Source organism: Salmo salar, chromosome ssa06 (assembly GCF_905237065.1).
Source record: "Salmo salar chromosome ssa06, Ssal_v3.1, whole genome shotgun sequence".
Taxonomy (NCBI): domain Eukaryota; kingdom Metazoa; phylum Chordata; class Actinopteri; order Salmoniformes; family Salmonidae; genus Salmo; species Salmo salar.
Window position 1 is genome coordinate 69,345,422 of NC_059447.1, and position 16,112 is coordinate 69,361,533.

The 16,112-nt window shown below is 42.0% G+C and overlaps 1 protein-coding gene across 2 annotated transcripts; it reads left to right on the forward strand.

The window, feature by feature from the left end:
* The first annotated feature begins 485 nt into the window (after positions 1-485).
* LOC106608031 (protein lin-9 homolog) lies at positions 486-16,108 on the forward strand. Of its 2 annotated transcripts, none has more exons than XM_014205685.2 (15): positions 486-575; positions 3,666-3,698; positions 5,815-5,900; positions 6,239-6,343; positions 6,595-6,722; positions 6,818-6,943; positions 7,226-7,383; positions 7,528-7,661; positions 7,939-8,064; positions 13,799-13,900; positions 13,987-14,067; positions 14,187-14,312; positions 14,623-14,805; positions 14,887-14,984; positions 15,150-16,108. In XM_014205685.2, exons 1-15 carry the CDS (start codon positions 548-550, stop codon positions 15,253-15,255), a joined length of 1,620 nt encoding a protein of 539 aa, XP_014061160.1. In that variant the 5' UTR covers positions 486-547; the 3' UTR covers positions 15,256-16,108. The 2 variants fall into 2 exon arrangements, with proteins under 2 accessions (XP_014061160.1, XP_014061159.1); XM_014205684.2 differs by having other exon boundaries at positions 487-575; positions 6,592-6,722.
* The last annotated feature ends 4 nt before the right edge of the window (positions 16,109-16,112 follow it).

The following is a 16,112-nucleotide window of genomic DNA, read 5'->3' on the forward strand; positions in this document are numbered from 1 at the left end:
CCCTCGCATTTCCATTCTACCATTCCATATTTCCTGGTGCAACTTTGATAAACTGCATACAGTAAGTGTATATTTTGTATTCGAAAAAAACAAATATTGCTCATATGAGATGTATTTGCATTTAAACAGAGCATTTGGCCAGGGCTGGGCATTTGCCTCATGCAGCATAATAGCTATGTGGAATGAGTGTTAGAGTCATGTGCTACCACGCAGTTGTGGGTGAACAGGGAGTACAGGAGGGGACTAAGCACGCACCCCTGAGGGCCCCAGTGTTGAGGGTCAGCATGGTGGATGTATTGTTTCCTACCCCCACCCTCTACCATTGGCTTAGATAACTAAATGCATGAATTTGATTGCTACCCAATTTAAGCATCCCTTTCCATAAACAGTTTACATGATAATAATAATAATAATAATAATAATGTACCTGTTTATTATCAAGGTGTAAACATAAATTCAGTCCATAAAAAATTACCCTGCAGACACACTGTCCCAGAATGCATCTTGACAATATGGTCTTTGAAAAAAGCAGCGCGGCTAATTCAAGATGGCGGAGATGGACCAGCTAGACGAGAGTAAGTAACAACACGATTTTAACAACACTTTTAAACTAACAATATAATTATGTGAGGAAATGTTTACTTTAGAACCTTGTATGTGTAACTGTTATTAACTGAATACTTGTCGCACTTTTTTCCTGAAGCGTTTGTAAACTCGTTTTCTAGACGCAAAAGCTAGTGAGCTAACGCTTGTTAGCAAGTTAGCTTGGGAAGCTAGCTGCTTACCGAGCTAACAAGCGTTAGCTCACATTAGTACGCTAGCTAGCTGCTCTAAAAATAATTAGGCGATTGCCATTATGGCTAACTAAAGGTTAGCATGCTTGTTGCCCGTTAGCTAACAACCCAGAAATCTAACGTTAACTAGCTGAGATTTGTTTACTTGATTTGAGTATTTGTATCTAACTTACTTAGCTACATTTAGCTAACTGTTAGCGAGTTACATAAATTAAACACTGTTCCCTAAAATAAATAATTCGTATAGGTGTCTCGCTGTTTAAACATCGCAAAACAAATCGCCTATTCAGCAGTCTTATCTGTCAAGACACTGACAGAGCAGCCCTCTAATGGGTGATGTGAGGGGTCATACTGCTGGCTAGCTGTCATATTGTTCTGGTAACTGTCCTAGCCACAATAACTGCCAATTTCCTAGGTATTTAACAAACATCGATTGTAGAGAGTTCGAATATGAAAACGGTTAGACCACCTGCTATTCTTTCTATTTGTACCTAGCTAACTACCTTTGTCTAACAAAGTAGCCTTTCTCAATAATTGACCTTGGGTTATTGGGTTAATAAAGATTACATTCTCTCCAATGAGCATTGTTTTGTCACAACACTTTTAGTATTTGCATATACAGATGCACCTGGGCTATATGGGGACTGCTGACTGGAGCTCATCTCCTCCTCACTATGACACACCACATTTTGGATTCTCACAAATATTACATTTTATTTGACCTATGGGTTTTCTTATATAGTCCTTGTAGAAAGCCTACACCCCCCTGCCCCCCCTTTCAAAATAAAATGTTCTCCTTTTGTTAAATTATAGCCTGAATAAATACATTTCCACCCCCATTGATCTACACATCCTACCAGACAACTTTCAAGTGAGAGAAATATCCTGGAATGTTTTAGAAAATCAAACTCATAAACAAGTGTCCACCCCCTTTTAATATAAATCTTCAATTAGCTCAGGTGTAACCAATCACCTTCACAATCGCACACCAAGTTAATTAGCCTCCACCTGTGTTAAATTGTAGTTATTCATGTGATTTCAGGATGATTTCAGGATAAATTCAGCAGTTCCTGTATGTTCCCTTTGCTGGGTTGGACATTGCAGAGCAAAAACTTAACCATGAGCACCAATGAGCTTTGAAAAGAACTCCAGGACAAAGTTGTGGAAAGGCACAGATCAGGGGATAGGTATAAAAAAGACCTAAAATATCCCTTGGAGCACGGTCAAGATGATTGTATTAAGTAGAAGGTGTATGGCATCGCCAAGACCCTACCTAGATCAGGCTTTCCTTCTAAACTGGATGACTGAGCAAGTAGGAGACTGATCAGAGAGGCTGCCAAGAGTCCAAAGGCAACTTTGAAAGAGCTACAGGCTTTTATGGTCAAGACTGGTCAAAGTCTGTAAAAGGGAAAGGGGATACCCTAGTCTGAAATGTGTCGAACACAATTTAACCTAACTCCTCTGAATCAGAGAGGTGCGGGGTGGCAAGAAGGAAGCCATTACTCAAGAAAGCCCACCTTGAATCCTGTTTTGAAGTATAAAAATAAAAAAAGCCATGTGTCAGTGTTGTGGTCTGACGAAACTACAATTGAAATGCAAAGCGTTACGTTTATCAGGATGAAAGGGAAAATGAATCGAGCAATGTACAGAAAAGTCCTTGAGGGGAAAACCTGCTGCCCTCTGCAAGAAAGTTGAAACTGGGATGGAAGTTCACCTTTTCAGCATGACATCACAATGACCTGATGTACACAGCCAAAGCTATAGTGGAATAAAAAGGTAAATGTCCCAGTCAGAGCCCGGACCTAAATCCAATCGAAAATGTGTGGCATGACTTCGATTGCTGTCCTAATGAACTTGACAGAGCTTGAACAGTATTGTAAAGAAGAATAGTCAAATATCGCCAAATCTAGGCACTGACAGAACAAAATGTTAAAAGTACAAGGGGTTTAGACTTTCCATAGGCACTGTACGTTCGGTTTATTGGGAACACCCATCTAGTACTGGGTTGGACCCCTCGTTGCCTCCAGATCAGCTAGAATTATTCTGGGAATGGATTCTAAAAAGTATGACTTTCAAATGTTTCTCAGTTGGTATCAAGGGACCTAACGTGTGGCAGAAATTTTTCCCACACGATTACACCATCGCTACCAGCCTGTACTGTCGACACCATTTAGGATGGGGCCATGGACTCATGCTGCTTACGCCAAATCCTGCCATCATCATGACTCAACGGGATTTGTTGGACCAGGCAATGTTTTTCCACTCAATTGTGTTGCTCATGTGCCCACTTGAGCCGCTTCTAGTTTTTAGCTGATAGGAATGGAACCGGTGAGTTGTCGGTTCTGAGATGCCATACTGCGCCGCTATATGCCTGTTTGTCGCCCGCCTGTTAGCTTGCAAGATTCTTGCCCTTCTCCTTCGACCTTGCTCATCAACATGCTGTTTTCGTCCACAAGACTGCCGCTGACTGGAGGTTTTTTGTTTGTCGCACCATTCTCGGTAAACCCTAGACACTGTTGTGTGTGAAAAGCCCGGAGGCCAGCCATTTCTGAGATACTGGAACCGGTGCACCTGCCACTGACCACCATACACGCTTAGTCTCTTAAGTCACTCGTTTTGCCCATTATAATGTTCAACCAAACAGTAACTGGATGCCTGTCTTCCTGCTGTATATAGCAAGCCATGGCCACCTGACTCACTGTCTGTAGGAGTGAAACATGAGTATGTAAATCCAAAATCATGAATAAAGTCACTCAATCCTCGAACACCATCAAATGAGAGAAAGGATGAATAGGAATGCAGGATTTAGTTTAAGTGGAGGACAAATTCCATGTCAGTCTAGGATCATTCCCCCTCTTCTCTTGATTGCAGGCTCTTCAGCAGAGGCGCTAGTCAGTCTGAAAGGTACTGTAGCTTAACACATTGCATTTATTATCCCTGTCTGTGTATTTAACCTATGTATTACATATACTGCATGCCCATGTTGACTGTGTTTTTCCAAAAAGGTTGGAGATGTCAGTCCCTCATTGGATTAGGAGTCTTAAAAGTCTCTATTTACAAGCTTAAAAATGCAACACACAGGTGATGTGTCAGACTCGGAACTAAGCCCATTTGAACTCTTAACTTGTCAATTGTTATAGTCTTAGACCATCAATGTGCTTTATTCACTGATGTCATTGTCTGATGTGGTAAGTATGTAGTTCTAGGTAGTTAACTCTCCTTTCCTGTAAGACTACTGATTGCAGAAGACTTAATAGGCGAAATCAATAATGTGGAAACCAGTCCTTTCACCTATGGCAGGGCTTGACATGAACTTTTTTTTAGCCACTTGTCCTTTGGACAAGTAGGACTGATTTTGTTTTTTACTTGTCCGAAACCACACTTTACACCATGGGCCAAAAAGGTGACAGAAAATTGTGTTGTATGATACAAGGAACCACTTCACAATAACATTCATTATTATTGACAATGGAAGGCTGTTGGTCTCTGATCCCATGTATAATACAGTATCTCCTGGTTAGGTGGCCTTGAGCCCCCCATAAGATACTGCACTGATAAGCTGTCAACCCTCCATCTGGAGAGCTACCAGGTGTGCAGGCTTTGGCTCCAACCCTACTCAAACACACCAGTCAGCTTATCAAAGTCCTGTTGAGCAGCTGATTTAAAACATTTTTACAATGTGGTGTTTTCGAGCAGGGTTGGCGTAAAAGCCTGCACACCCAGTAGCTCTCCCGGAATCTCCTGGAGGATGGTTGGCCACCCTGCAACATTACTTTTTATGTATTTTATAAAATAATTCCCTCATTCAATGGACCAGGGATCAAATGGCTATGGTGGGCGAGGAAGCGAACTGAGATGTTTATCTATTTGTAAGGTTAAAATATTCAGTGTTCAGGAAAGATCTTGACAGGATAGGAGTTACTTGTCAATAGGGTTGGGCACTATCCATACCTTCATACTGTGCCTGTTGCCATCCTGGGATATACAGTATTAATGGTAGTAATACCATAGGGGTGCTATTTTTAAAATATTTTTTTCAAATGTAAAAAAAAAAGACCCAAAAATGTCACTTAACAGAATTTTTACAAAATGCTAACAAGTAACGTTACTAAGGAATCCCCATAGCGGATGCTAGGTAAATACTGATGTCCAGAGAGGACTTATGAATAAATGTGGGGCATTTTAAGCCCCGAACAATACTTTGCCAGAATTACATGGCCAGTATTGAATAGAGGAGAATCATAGCCAATTTTGAGCGCTTGAGGGACAGTTTTACAACTGGAGTAAGAAGCAATGGTTTCATCAACTGTCTGCCGTTTGCGGATATACACGAGTGCCGGTGGAAAGTTATTTTAGGATATCGGACATGACAATGACATGCTAATAGTTAACTAGTGAGAACCAACTATACAATATGTTTTGAATTGGCCATCTAGTTAGTCTGTATGTCATTATTTTACTTGCTGCACAAATGGCTCTCCCTCTCTTCTGGCAACTGCCTGCTGGCACACACCAGGATTTTCATTGCTGACCAAAAATGTGCTATAACTGGGCAAATAACTCACTAATTAGCAATGAATATCAACAAATGTGCACACGTGGCTCGCTTTAATCTCAAAACCGCATCTCGCGACTGCATGATTGAAAGACCCATGCCTGTAATTATACTCCGATGCAATTTGCAGAGATTGGGAGGACAGTATGCAACACATTGCATCCAGAGGATACTGATCCAATTCTGATTGAAGTAGCCACTTTTCTTTTTTTTTTTTAAATGTGCGTGATTTTTATTTTTTACTTGTCCATTTGGACAATCTTATTGCATTGTTTTTGTCCGACAATTTAATAACTTTCCCTGGGAAAGAGGACAAGCGTTAATTTCGAGCCCTGTATGGTCATAAAGTAAGGATACTAGGAAAGGAAGACATTTCAGAGTTTTGTGAAATAGACAATGAGAGAGCAGTGGTGATTTGTAAGATTTAATCTATTTTTGATAACGCCACATTTTGTGCATCTCCAGAGGGCAGTCTGTCAAATACTTTGAATGAGAAGCAAACAAAAGCTCACAACACGAGAGGAAGACACACCTTGGTGTCCATGGAAACGGTGAGATGGCCAATCTAGCCCTTCATCACATCTATCCTTTGAAACTCTAGGTCTCCTATTGATTTATCTGGTGATTGAATCACTGTTAATTAAGTGGACACTAGTCTTATCAGCACTTCCCATGAGCAGTTTGTCCAAGTAACCCTCAATGTTCTGATTTGCACAATCAGTTCTACCTTGACACTTAATTTGTATTCTAAACAAATCAGTGCCCCTGTTTCATCATAGATGGGGTAGGTGTGTGCCATAAGCAATACTATCTGCACATTGAAAAACATTTTTATAAAGCATTGACATTATTCTCACCGATATGCTGACCCTCCTGTCCCTGTGTCTAGCCCACACGGAGCTCCAAGAGGAGCAGACTGTTCAGAGAGGAGGAGGAGCAGCGCCTCCCATCCAGATCCCCTAGAAGGAGCCAGAGGGTCACCTCTGTACCCCAGGTATAACTCTGACTCACACAGCTGGGCAAAGCAAACTTTGTTGCTTCTGTAAAATAAATGCCTTGCTTTTGGCCTGCATTGTTGTCCTATCCCCTCATTGCAAATACACAGCCTTCTTTAAACCCAGAGGAGGTGACAGCATTGCCTCCTATAGATCAACTACTACAGCACAGGATAACCCAGATGTGCTTTTGTAAACTATTTAGTGACTTCATTCTTGTTCATTTGTTTTGATTGTTTTCTTTCAGAAGTTTGCTAATGTGACGACCCCAGATAAGAAAGTGTCTCAGAGAATCGGGCTGAGGTTGAGAAACCTTCTCAAACTTCCTAAAGCACACAAATGGTGCATCTACGAGTGGTTCTATTCTAACATAGACGGGTAAGCTACACTACCACGACAGCTGTATAACTTACACACACACACCCACCCAGGGTGGAATTCCTTTGACTTCTGACACCTTTTCTTCCACCCAGACCTTTATTTGAAGGTGACAATGACTTCTGCCTGTGCCTGAAAGAGTCCTTTCCCAACCTGAAGACCAGGAAGTTGACCCGTGTGGAGTGGGGTACAATCAGGAGACTGATGGGGAAACCCAGACGGTATTGTTCATTATTACAGCACATTCTCTTTTTAAAGACTGACCTTCCAAATCTGGTTTGCATTTATTTGTTTCCTTTTGAAGTGAATAGATTGTCCCCATGAATATCCCTTTGTTTTTTATTATTTCGAGACACCAATGATGCACATCTTATGGACACAATGGATTCTCAGGGAAATATCCTGGAATGTTAATTAAAGAAACCTTCTTTGGTTGTCTTTCACGCACACCAAGTATACCAACTTTTTGTGTCTAATTGACTTAGTTAAATGTTCCCCTTTAGGTGTTCGTCTGCGTTCTTTGCTGAGGAGCGGACTGCGCTGAGACAGAAGAGGCAGAAGATGCGTATGCTGCAGCAGAGGAAGTTTTTCGACGTGGCACACTGCAAAGACCTCCCCGACGAGATCCCCCTGCCGCTCGTCATAGGAACCAAAGTCACCGGTAAAACACTGTAGTGATGGCAACCAAAATAACTTCTTAAATACCAGCAGCCCCTACCCTAAAAGTAGCTATCAGCAAACCTGTAGTCATAGCACCCAAAGTCCCCTTTAAATCTCCAGATTAGATGGATTCTGTGTGTTCCAGCTCGTCTTAGGGGAGTCCATGACGGCCTGTTCACTGGGCAGATCGATGCCGTGGATACGGGCGCTGCCACTTACCGTGTGACCTTTGACCGGAATGGGCTGGGCACACACACCGTGCCTGATTACGAAGTGCTGGTACGCCTGGTCTTCATTACTCATTCAGCATTGACATGTTAGAATGAGGGATTCTGACCTCGGCAAACATCAAACACACAGAGAAACCGGAGTCTGTCCATTACCAGCAGTGCTGTTATCAACTTAAAAAACAAAACATTTAGAAAAATCCTTCAATCACACACGCTATCAGTAGGAATTCACAAGGGAACAAGAAAAAGACAATGCCAAAAAATGACTTCCTGCTGTATTACCAACGATATGGTTGATTTAATTCTGTTGTTTTTTCACCCTCCAGAGTAATGAGCCCAACGAGACCATGCCCATCTCAACCTTCGCACAGAAACTGAGACCCTCCCGCTTCCAGAACTTCATGACCCCTCCCAGAGTGACCTACCCCTCCGCCACCACACCAGTCCTCATGGTAAGAAGGAAACGGTGCACATTGTACAGTACCAGTCAAATTTGACACACCTACTCAATCCAGGGTTTTTCTTTATTTTCACTATTTTCTACATTATAGAATAATAGTGAAGACATCAAAACTATGAAATAATAAATATGGAATACTGTAGTAACCCCCAAAAAATTTACAAATCAAAATATATTTGAGATTCTTCAAATAGCCACCCTTTGCCTTGATGACAGATTTTCACACTCTTGGCATTCTCTCAACTAGCTTCATGCAGGGATGCAAACTAGTCACCTTTCGGTGAAATTCCCCTCAAAATAGGTGACCAACGTGATTTGTGTAGATCCGATGAGAAAAGTTTGTGCGGGGATGCTTTGGATCACTACTGGCTGTAAGAGAACGAGTGATGCGCCTTTGGAGCAATACTGGCTGTATCCAAGGTTCAGCCAATCGTTCACATAACAATAGAATGCAGCACGCTACTTAAGAGAGACTCGACAACCAAGGTGCTAATTACAGCATCAGCGCATGCTGAAAGAGCAGAGAGTGGAATGGCAATTTACCAGCTACAGCAGCGTGTCCCCTGAAAGATAACAAAGAGGTAGGCAAGAAGCCTGACCACCGAGATGGGGGTGGGAAGGTGCTGAACGGTACTTCATGCGCTGTAACCGAAAAACACCTGGCATTTGGAAAGTTTGAGCTGAGGGAGAAAGTGTGGCAGAACAAGCATTGTTTAGAGGCGAAAGAAACGCACACCTATTGAGGTGAGGTGCTGGCAAGCGGAGTGGAACACTTAAAAAAAGAAAATATTTAAAATAAATAGCCGCACACTCTAGGAGCTCAGATGCAAAAATATTTATGTCCAGCGTTTTGACAGACAAGCTGTCTTCATCAGGGTATAATGACAAACACTGTGGGGTGACTCATTTATATAGTGTCAAAAGACACACAGGTGTCTGTAGTCATGGCAGGGTGTGGCCTGATATCATTGGTTAATTCTCATATAAAATAGCATACAAAAAACATAAATGGATACCGTACGATCATAGATACAAACATTTACAATGGCAAAATCACAAGAATGGCTTCCGATCAAAGTCTACGTTAAGACCGAAGGGAGCAAGGGTCTTTAAATTAAAGATCCAAGCAGCCTCTCGTTTAAACAATAAATTGTCGAGGTCAGTCACCCCCTCTCCTAGGGAGGGTGACATGTTCGATGCCAATATAACGTAGAGACGAAATCGAGTGGTTTTCTTCCAAAAAGTGGGCCGTAACTGGGTTAGTCGAGTTTTTGCAACTAATGGTGCTATGATTCTCCAAGATACGTACTTCTAATTAGCGCTTGTTTTTTTACCCACAATTTTTACCACAAGGACAAATTATAAGATAACTCCCTTAGTGGAGCACGTGATGACACCTTTGATTGGGATCTGTTACCCTGTTTGGGGGTGTTTTAAAGGATCTACATTTATAAGTGCCATTGCATTGAGCACAGCCATTACACTTATAGTTTCCATCCAGTAGGGGCGCAAATAGACGTTGTGCAGGGATATCTTGGGGTGGTAAATCAGAGTTTACCAATTGATCTCTGAGGTTTCTGCCCCGCGAGAATACACGTCCAAGGGAAAGTATCGGTAATGTGCTTTCGGACCATCATCGGATCTTAGAATGTGCCAATGTTTGAACGATTCCCTTAATTTGTTAAGAGCACTTTGAATAGCGGGTAGTTAGAACGCAAGATTGCTTATTTTTGCGAGACTGACCTTGGAAAAACGTCATGTTTTGAACAAGTGTTAGCATTTTTAAGTACATTGCTACAGTAGCTGGATCGATGTTCACGTTGGCTAGCCAGAGAAATGTTGAGCAATATTAGCCAACTTAACTGATCACATAATTTGAGTTTATGGTGTGAAAATTAGCTGGCTAATAAGGTCAAACAGTTAACGTTAGCTTGTCTGATGTTGTGACGTTAGCTAGCTAACGTTAGTAACCTAACCATTCCCTATAGTATTAACTGGTATACGACTCCTTGCCGTTGTGCCGAAAATCTCCCCCCTGCTAGAACCCCCCCATTATTCTACAATGTGCTCTTCTGGCACATTGTAGAATAATGTCCAAAGGCAGAAACTGTACAATGTAATGTGCATTGTAGCCCAAATATGTTTTTGTTGTGTAGAACTTGACAGTAACATGTGAGTGAGGGGGGATTATTAAATGTTTTACTCGGTGAACGTTATTTTTGCACACATGTAGCCTTGTGCACTTGATCGACGTCTACTATAGTGGCAACTATAATAGAGCAAAAATAGAATGCCTGGTTCATGCTATTTCTACTTTAAGATGTTTTTTTCACAAGTGCAATATTTAGATGTGTATGGTCACAAGCGTTCTATTATAAAGGCTGTCATGGCTAACTGCAATATTAGTGTATTGTATTTTTTTTAAATCAAGACTTGAGTGTCATTTGCAGTCTAGGCAACAAATAACATTGGATTGCTTTCTTTAAAAAAATATTAGCTGTGAGTTAGGTTCACGTTAACCACTTTATTTTACACACAGACTGATCATGTAGATCATATTCTTTGTTGTTTAATTAGTTAAATCCCTGTTAGGGGAAATGCAGGTTCTTTTTTTTGCATGTTTCTGTACAACAACAAAAAAGTTGCCTTTTTGGGCCCTCACCAGTTTGCATCCCTGTTAATGAGGTTGTCACCTGGAATGCATTTCAATTAACAGGTGTGCCTTTTAAAAGTTAATTTGTGGAATTTCTTCCCTTCTTAATGCGTTTGATCCAATCAGTTGTTGTGACAAGGTAGGGGTGGTATACATAAGATAGCCCTATTTGGTGAAAGACTAAATCCATATTATGGCAAGAACAGTTCAAATAAGCATAAAGTAATGATGGAATGTGGTTTCTCTAAGACATGAAGGTCAGTCAATCCGGAAATTGTCAAGAACTTTGAAAGTTTCTTCCAGTGCAGTAGCAAAAACCAAGCGCTGTGATGAAAACTGACTCACATGAGGACTGCCACAGGAAAGGAAGACCCTGAGTTACCTCTGCTGCAGAGGATAAGTTCATTAGTTACCAGCCTCAGAAATTGCAGCCCAAATAAATGCTTCACAGAGTTCAAGTAACACACATCTCAACATCAACTGTTCAGAGGAGACTGCGGCCTTCATGGTGGAATTGCTGCAAAGAAATCACTACTGAAGGACAGCGATAAGAAGATACTTGCTTCAGCCAAGAAACACGAGGAATTTACATTAGACGGGTAGAAAGTTATCCTCGGGTCTGGAGTCCAAATTTGACATTTTTGGTTCCAACCACCATGGCTTCGTGAGACGTGGTGTGGGTGAACGGATGATCTCCGCATGTGTATTTCCTACCGTAAAGCATGGAGGAGGAGATGTTATGGTGTGGGGGTGCTTTGCTGCGGACACTGTGATCTATTTAGAATTCAAGGCACACTTAACCAGCATGGCTCCAAAGCATTCTGCAGCAATACGCCATCCCATCTGGTTTGCACTTAGTGGGACTATCATTTGTTTTTCAACAGGACAATGACCCAACACACCTCCAGGCAATGCAAGTCTATTTAACCAAGAATGAGGGTGATTGAGTGCTGCATCAGATGACCTGGCCTCGACAATCACCCAGCCTCAACCCAAATGAGATGAGTTGGAATGCAGAGTGAAGGAAAAGCAGCCAACAAGTGCTCAGCATATGTGGGAACACCTTCAACACTGTTGGAAAAGCATTCCTCATGAAGTTGGTTGAGAGAGTGCAAAGCAGTCATCAAGAAAAAGGGTGGCTACTTTGAAGAATATAAAATATATTTTGATTTGGTGATGGGTGAACCTCAGCCACGCTAAAGGTCCTAAAGTATATAACCGCCATCGATAAGAGACCTTACTGTGCAGCCGTATTCATCGACCTGGCCAAGGCTTTCGACTCTGTCAATCACCACATTCTTATTGGCAGACTCAACCGCCTTGGTTTCTCAAATGATTGCCTTGCCTGGTTCACCAATTACTTCTCAGAGTTCAGTGTGTCAAGTCGGAGGGCCCATTGTCCGGACCTCTGGCAGTCTCTATGGGGGTGCCACAGGGTTCAATTCTTGGGCCGACTCTTCTCTGTAGACATCAAAGATGTCGCTCTTGCTGCTGGTGATTCTTTGATCCACCTCTACGCAGACGACATCATTCTGTATACCTCTGGCCCTTCTTTGGACACTGTGTTAACTAACCTCTAGATGAGCTTCAATGCCATACAACTCTCCTTCCGTGGCCTCCAACTGCTCGTAAATGCAAGTAAAACTAAATGCATGCTCTTCAACCGATCGCTGCCCGCCCTTCCAGCATCACTACTCTGGACGGTTCTGACTTAGAATATGTGGACAACTACAAATACCTAGGTGTCTGGTTAGACTGTAAACTCTCCTTCCAGACTCGCATCAAACATCTCCAATCAAAAGTTAAATCTAGAATTGGCTTCCTATTTCGCAACAAAGCATCCTTTACTCATGCTGCCAAACATACCCTCATAAAACTGACCATCCTACCGATCCTCGACTTCGGTGATGTCATTTACAAAATAGCCTCCAATACCCTACTCAACAAATTGGACGCAGTCTATCACAGTGCCATCCGTTTTGTCGCCAAAGCCCCATATACTACCCACCACTGCGACCTGTACGTTCTCGTTGGCTGGCCCTCGCTTCATAGTCGTCACCAAACCCACTGGCTACAGGTTATCTACAAGTCTCTACTAGGTCTCTGCCGCCTTATCTCAACTCACTGGTCACCATAGCAGCACCCACCCGTAGCACGCGCCCCAGCAGGTATATCTCACTGGTCACCCCCAAGGCCAATTCCTCCTTTGGTCGTCTTTCCTTCCAGTTCTCTGCTGCCAATGACTGGAATGAACTGCAAAAATCTCTGAAGCTGGAGACTCATGTCTCCCTCACTAGCTTTAAGCACCAGCTGTCAGAGCAGATCACTGCACCTGTACACAGCCCATCTGTAAACAGCCCATCCAACTACCTCATCCCCATACTGTATTTATTTATTTATTTATCTCGCTCCTTTGCACCCCAGTATCTCTACTTGCACATTCATCTTCTGCACATTCTACCATTCCAGTGTTTAATTGCTATATTGTAATTACTTCGCCACCATGACCTATTTAATGCCTTACCTCTTATCCTACCTCATTTGCACATGCTGTATATAGACTTTTCTACTGTATTATTGATTGTACGTTTGTTTATTCCATGTGTAACTCTGTGTTGTGTCGAACTGCTTTGCTTTATCTTGGCCAGGTTGCAGTTGCAAATAAGAACTTGTTCTCAACTAGCCTACCTGGTTTAAATAAAGGTGAAATAAAAAAAATGGTTTAATACTTTTTTTGGTTACTACATGATTCCATATGTGTTATTTCATAGTTTGATGTCTTCACTATTATTCTACAATGTAGAAAATAGTAAAAATAAAGAAAAACCCTTGAATGAATAGGTGTCAACTTTTGACTGGTACTGTAGTTTCATCACTTCTAATCATTCATTTCTGAATGATGTAATCTGGGATACTGGTTAGGTGATGTCTTTACTGTTTTATTTGAGGTCACTTTGAATGGTACATATACTTCTACTGCTATAACATGATTATGACTGACCTTTGTCTCTTAATTGAAATCAATATTGCTTTGCTTATTTGCCATTGGAATTTACACATATTCCTGTGACAGGACAATGATCCCCTCATCAGCCAGTCTCCATGGAAAAACAAACTCCCTGGAGCGGACGGGGACACGCTTGGAGGGTTCCCTGTCAAGTTCCTCGTCCAAGTGGTCAGTCTTCCTGTCTTGGCTCTGCTTCTAGGATAATATAGCATAATGTGAAGGTAAATGTCCCACTAAGAATCTCTCCCTCCTAGACGAGGCTCTCCAAGATCCTCATGATCAAGAAAGAACACGTCAAGCACTTGAAGGATATGAACGCAGAAGCTGAAAAACTGGTAGAGTCCCAGAAAATACTAAGACCGTATTATGACAGAATATGTTCCTAACAGTGTATTCCGTCATAGAAATTGTAAATATATACAACTTAACATTAAATTGTGTTGTGTGTTTGTAGAAGTCGTGCTCGATGCCTATAGGCCTAGAGTTCCAGAAGCGTTATGCCACCACAGTACTGGAGCTGGAGCAGCTCAATAAGGACCTGAACAAGGTGCTGCACGAGGTCCAGCAGTTTTGCTACGAGGTGACGACACACTGGCACATCTTTCGGTCTACTCTCTGTAAAGGGGCTATATTTGATTGTCTTGCAGCTAGATGTGTAACAGATCGCCTTACCTTCCTAGGAGTGTACTTAGCAAGAAGGCATGAGACGAGCAAATCATCGCCAATAGTCGTTTTTAGATTATCTCAATGAAGGGTGTCTAATGATGCTATACCGATAAATTGCATATTTGTTTACAAAGCTTAAATGAGCATCTTTCCCTTTGGCTGGTCCCAGAACAGTTTATACAAGAATATGAATCGACGCATCTATTTCCCTCTGTCCTCTCCAGCTGGCCCCAGATCAGGGCATGGCTCCTGCGGACCGGCCCACAGAGCTGCGTCAGCGCTGTGAGGAGGAGGCCAAGGAGATGGTGCAGCAGACCAACACCCTCCGTGACGACCAGCAGTGCGTCTCCAACGCCAGCCTCACACACCTCATCTCAGGCCTCACTGCCTTACTGCTGCAGATCAAGGTTAGTGTATGGTGTGCTCACACAGCATCACAGCACAACTCTATTTATTTGTTTGCCTGAGCATGTATTTGTTTGTTCCAGTGCCTGGCTGAGGGAGGGGACCTGAACTCCTTTGAATTTAAATCACTCACTGACTCTCTGAATGACATAAAGAGCTCAATAGACCCCTCCAACCTCAGGTGAGTGACTCTACAGTTCACTTCCATTCTGCCCAATATTTCATCCTATTTAGCGCTATGAGGGGAGATGGATGACTGTGATGGAAGACTTTTAAAGGAAGGGATAGAAGATGGCAGGGTGCATGTTCACCTGGTCTTAATGTTTGTCCTGTCCTGCCTGTGCAGTTGCTTCCAGAACAACGTAGAAATTCACGTAGCCCACATCCAGAGTGGTCTGAGTCAGCTGGGAAACCTACACGCCTTTGCAGCCAACAACACCAACACGGTCTGAACACACAAAGAGAGCGGCCTGGTCAGCATCAACTAAGTGGAACATGCACACTATCTCGAGTGACTGTGAAAGAAGAGGTCGGTTTGTGGCTCCCCTGACTTTCAAACAAAAAGCCCCCACTGAAATGATCTGGCTCAACATGTTGGCTGTTTCTGAGGTTGTGGGGAAATATCCTTTTCTCACAGCTGTCTGTCATCCACATGTTTGATTTTATTGTATATATGACTTGTTTACTGTAATGAACACAGACAAAATGTCATGTCAAACCGACCCTGGTCTATAGACTAGACTTTGGTCACTGCAAGAATTCACAACACACTTTGTTGTAGATTTATTCTATGGTCTCATGTGCCAAACAGTACCTATTATAATCCATATTTATTTTTAAGAATTGGTGATAAAACAAGATTTTGGAGCTTCCCTTTGTGAGTCAATGTTTTGTGTTCCTTTACTCCACTGGTAGTAAGCACAGGGTAGGCTAAAGAATGTTTTGTAAAATTGTTTATTGTAGATATTTGTACAATACCTTTGAGTACTCTGATTTATCGTTAACATTTCTGTAACATACTCGGAGATGGCTTTTGTAATTGTGTGCACTGAAGAGATTTTTGTATTTTTGTAAAATGCGAATTCTGGTTTTTGATGCAGTTGACTCAAATTGATTGGCAGCCTCAAATAGGGCATTGTTGAAGCATCAGACCGACATGTAACCTAAATTCAAACAATACTAAGGTGAAAAATGTTTGTTTCCAGAATTTCTCCAGTTCACCTTTATTTTGTTTTGTAAATCTGTATATGGGAATTTGTAAATATTCCTTGCTCTCATTTTATATTAAACATATAGCCAAGAAAACTGT

Bases quoted from the DNA above. Each gene is read 5' to 3' on its own strand.
- LOC106608031 (XM_014205684.2), top strand. From the start codon at position 548: ATGGCGGAGATGGACCAGCTAGACGAGA. The intron at 3,699-5,814 runs GTACTGTAGCTT...GTGCATCTCCAG, and splicing joins GGCGCTAGTCAGTCTGAAAG to AGGGCAGTCTGTCAAATACT. The intron at 6,723-6,817 runs GTAAGCTACACT...TCTTCCACCCAG, and splicing joins TTCTATTCTAACATAGACGG to ACCTTTATTTGAAGGTGACA.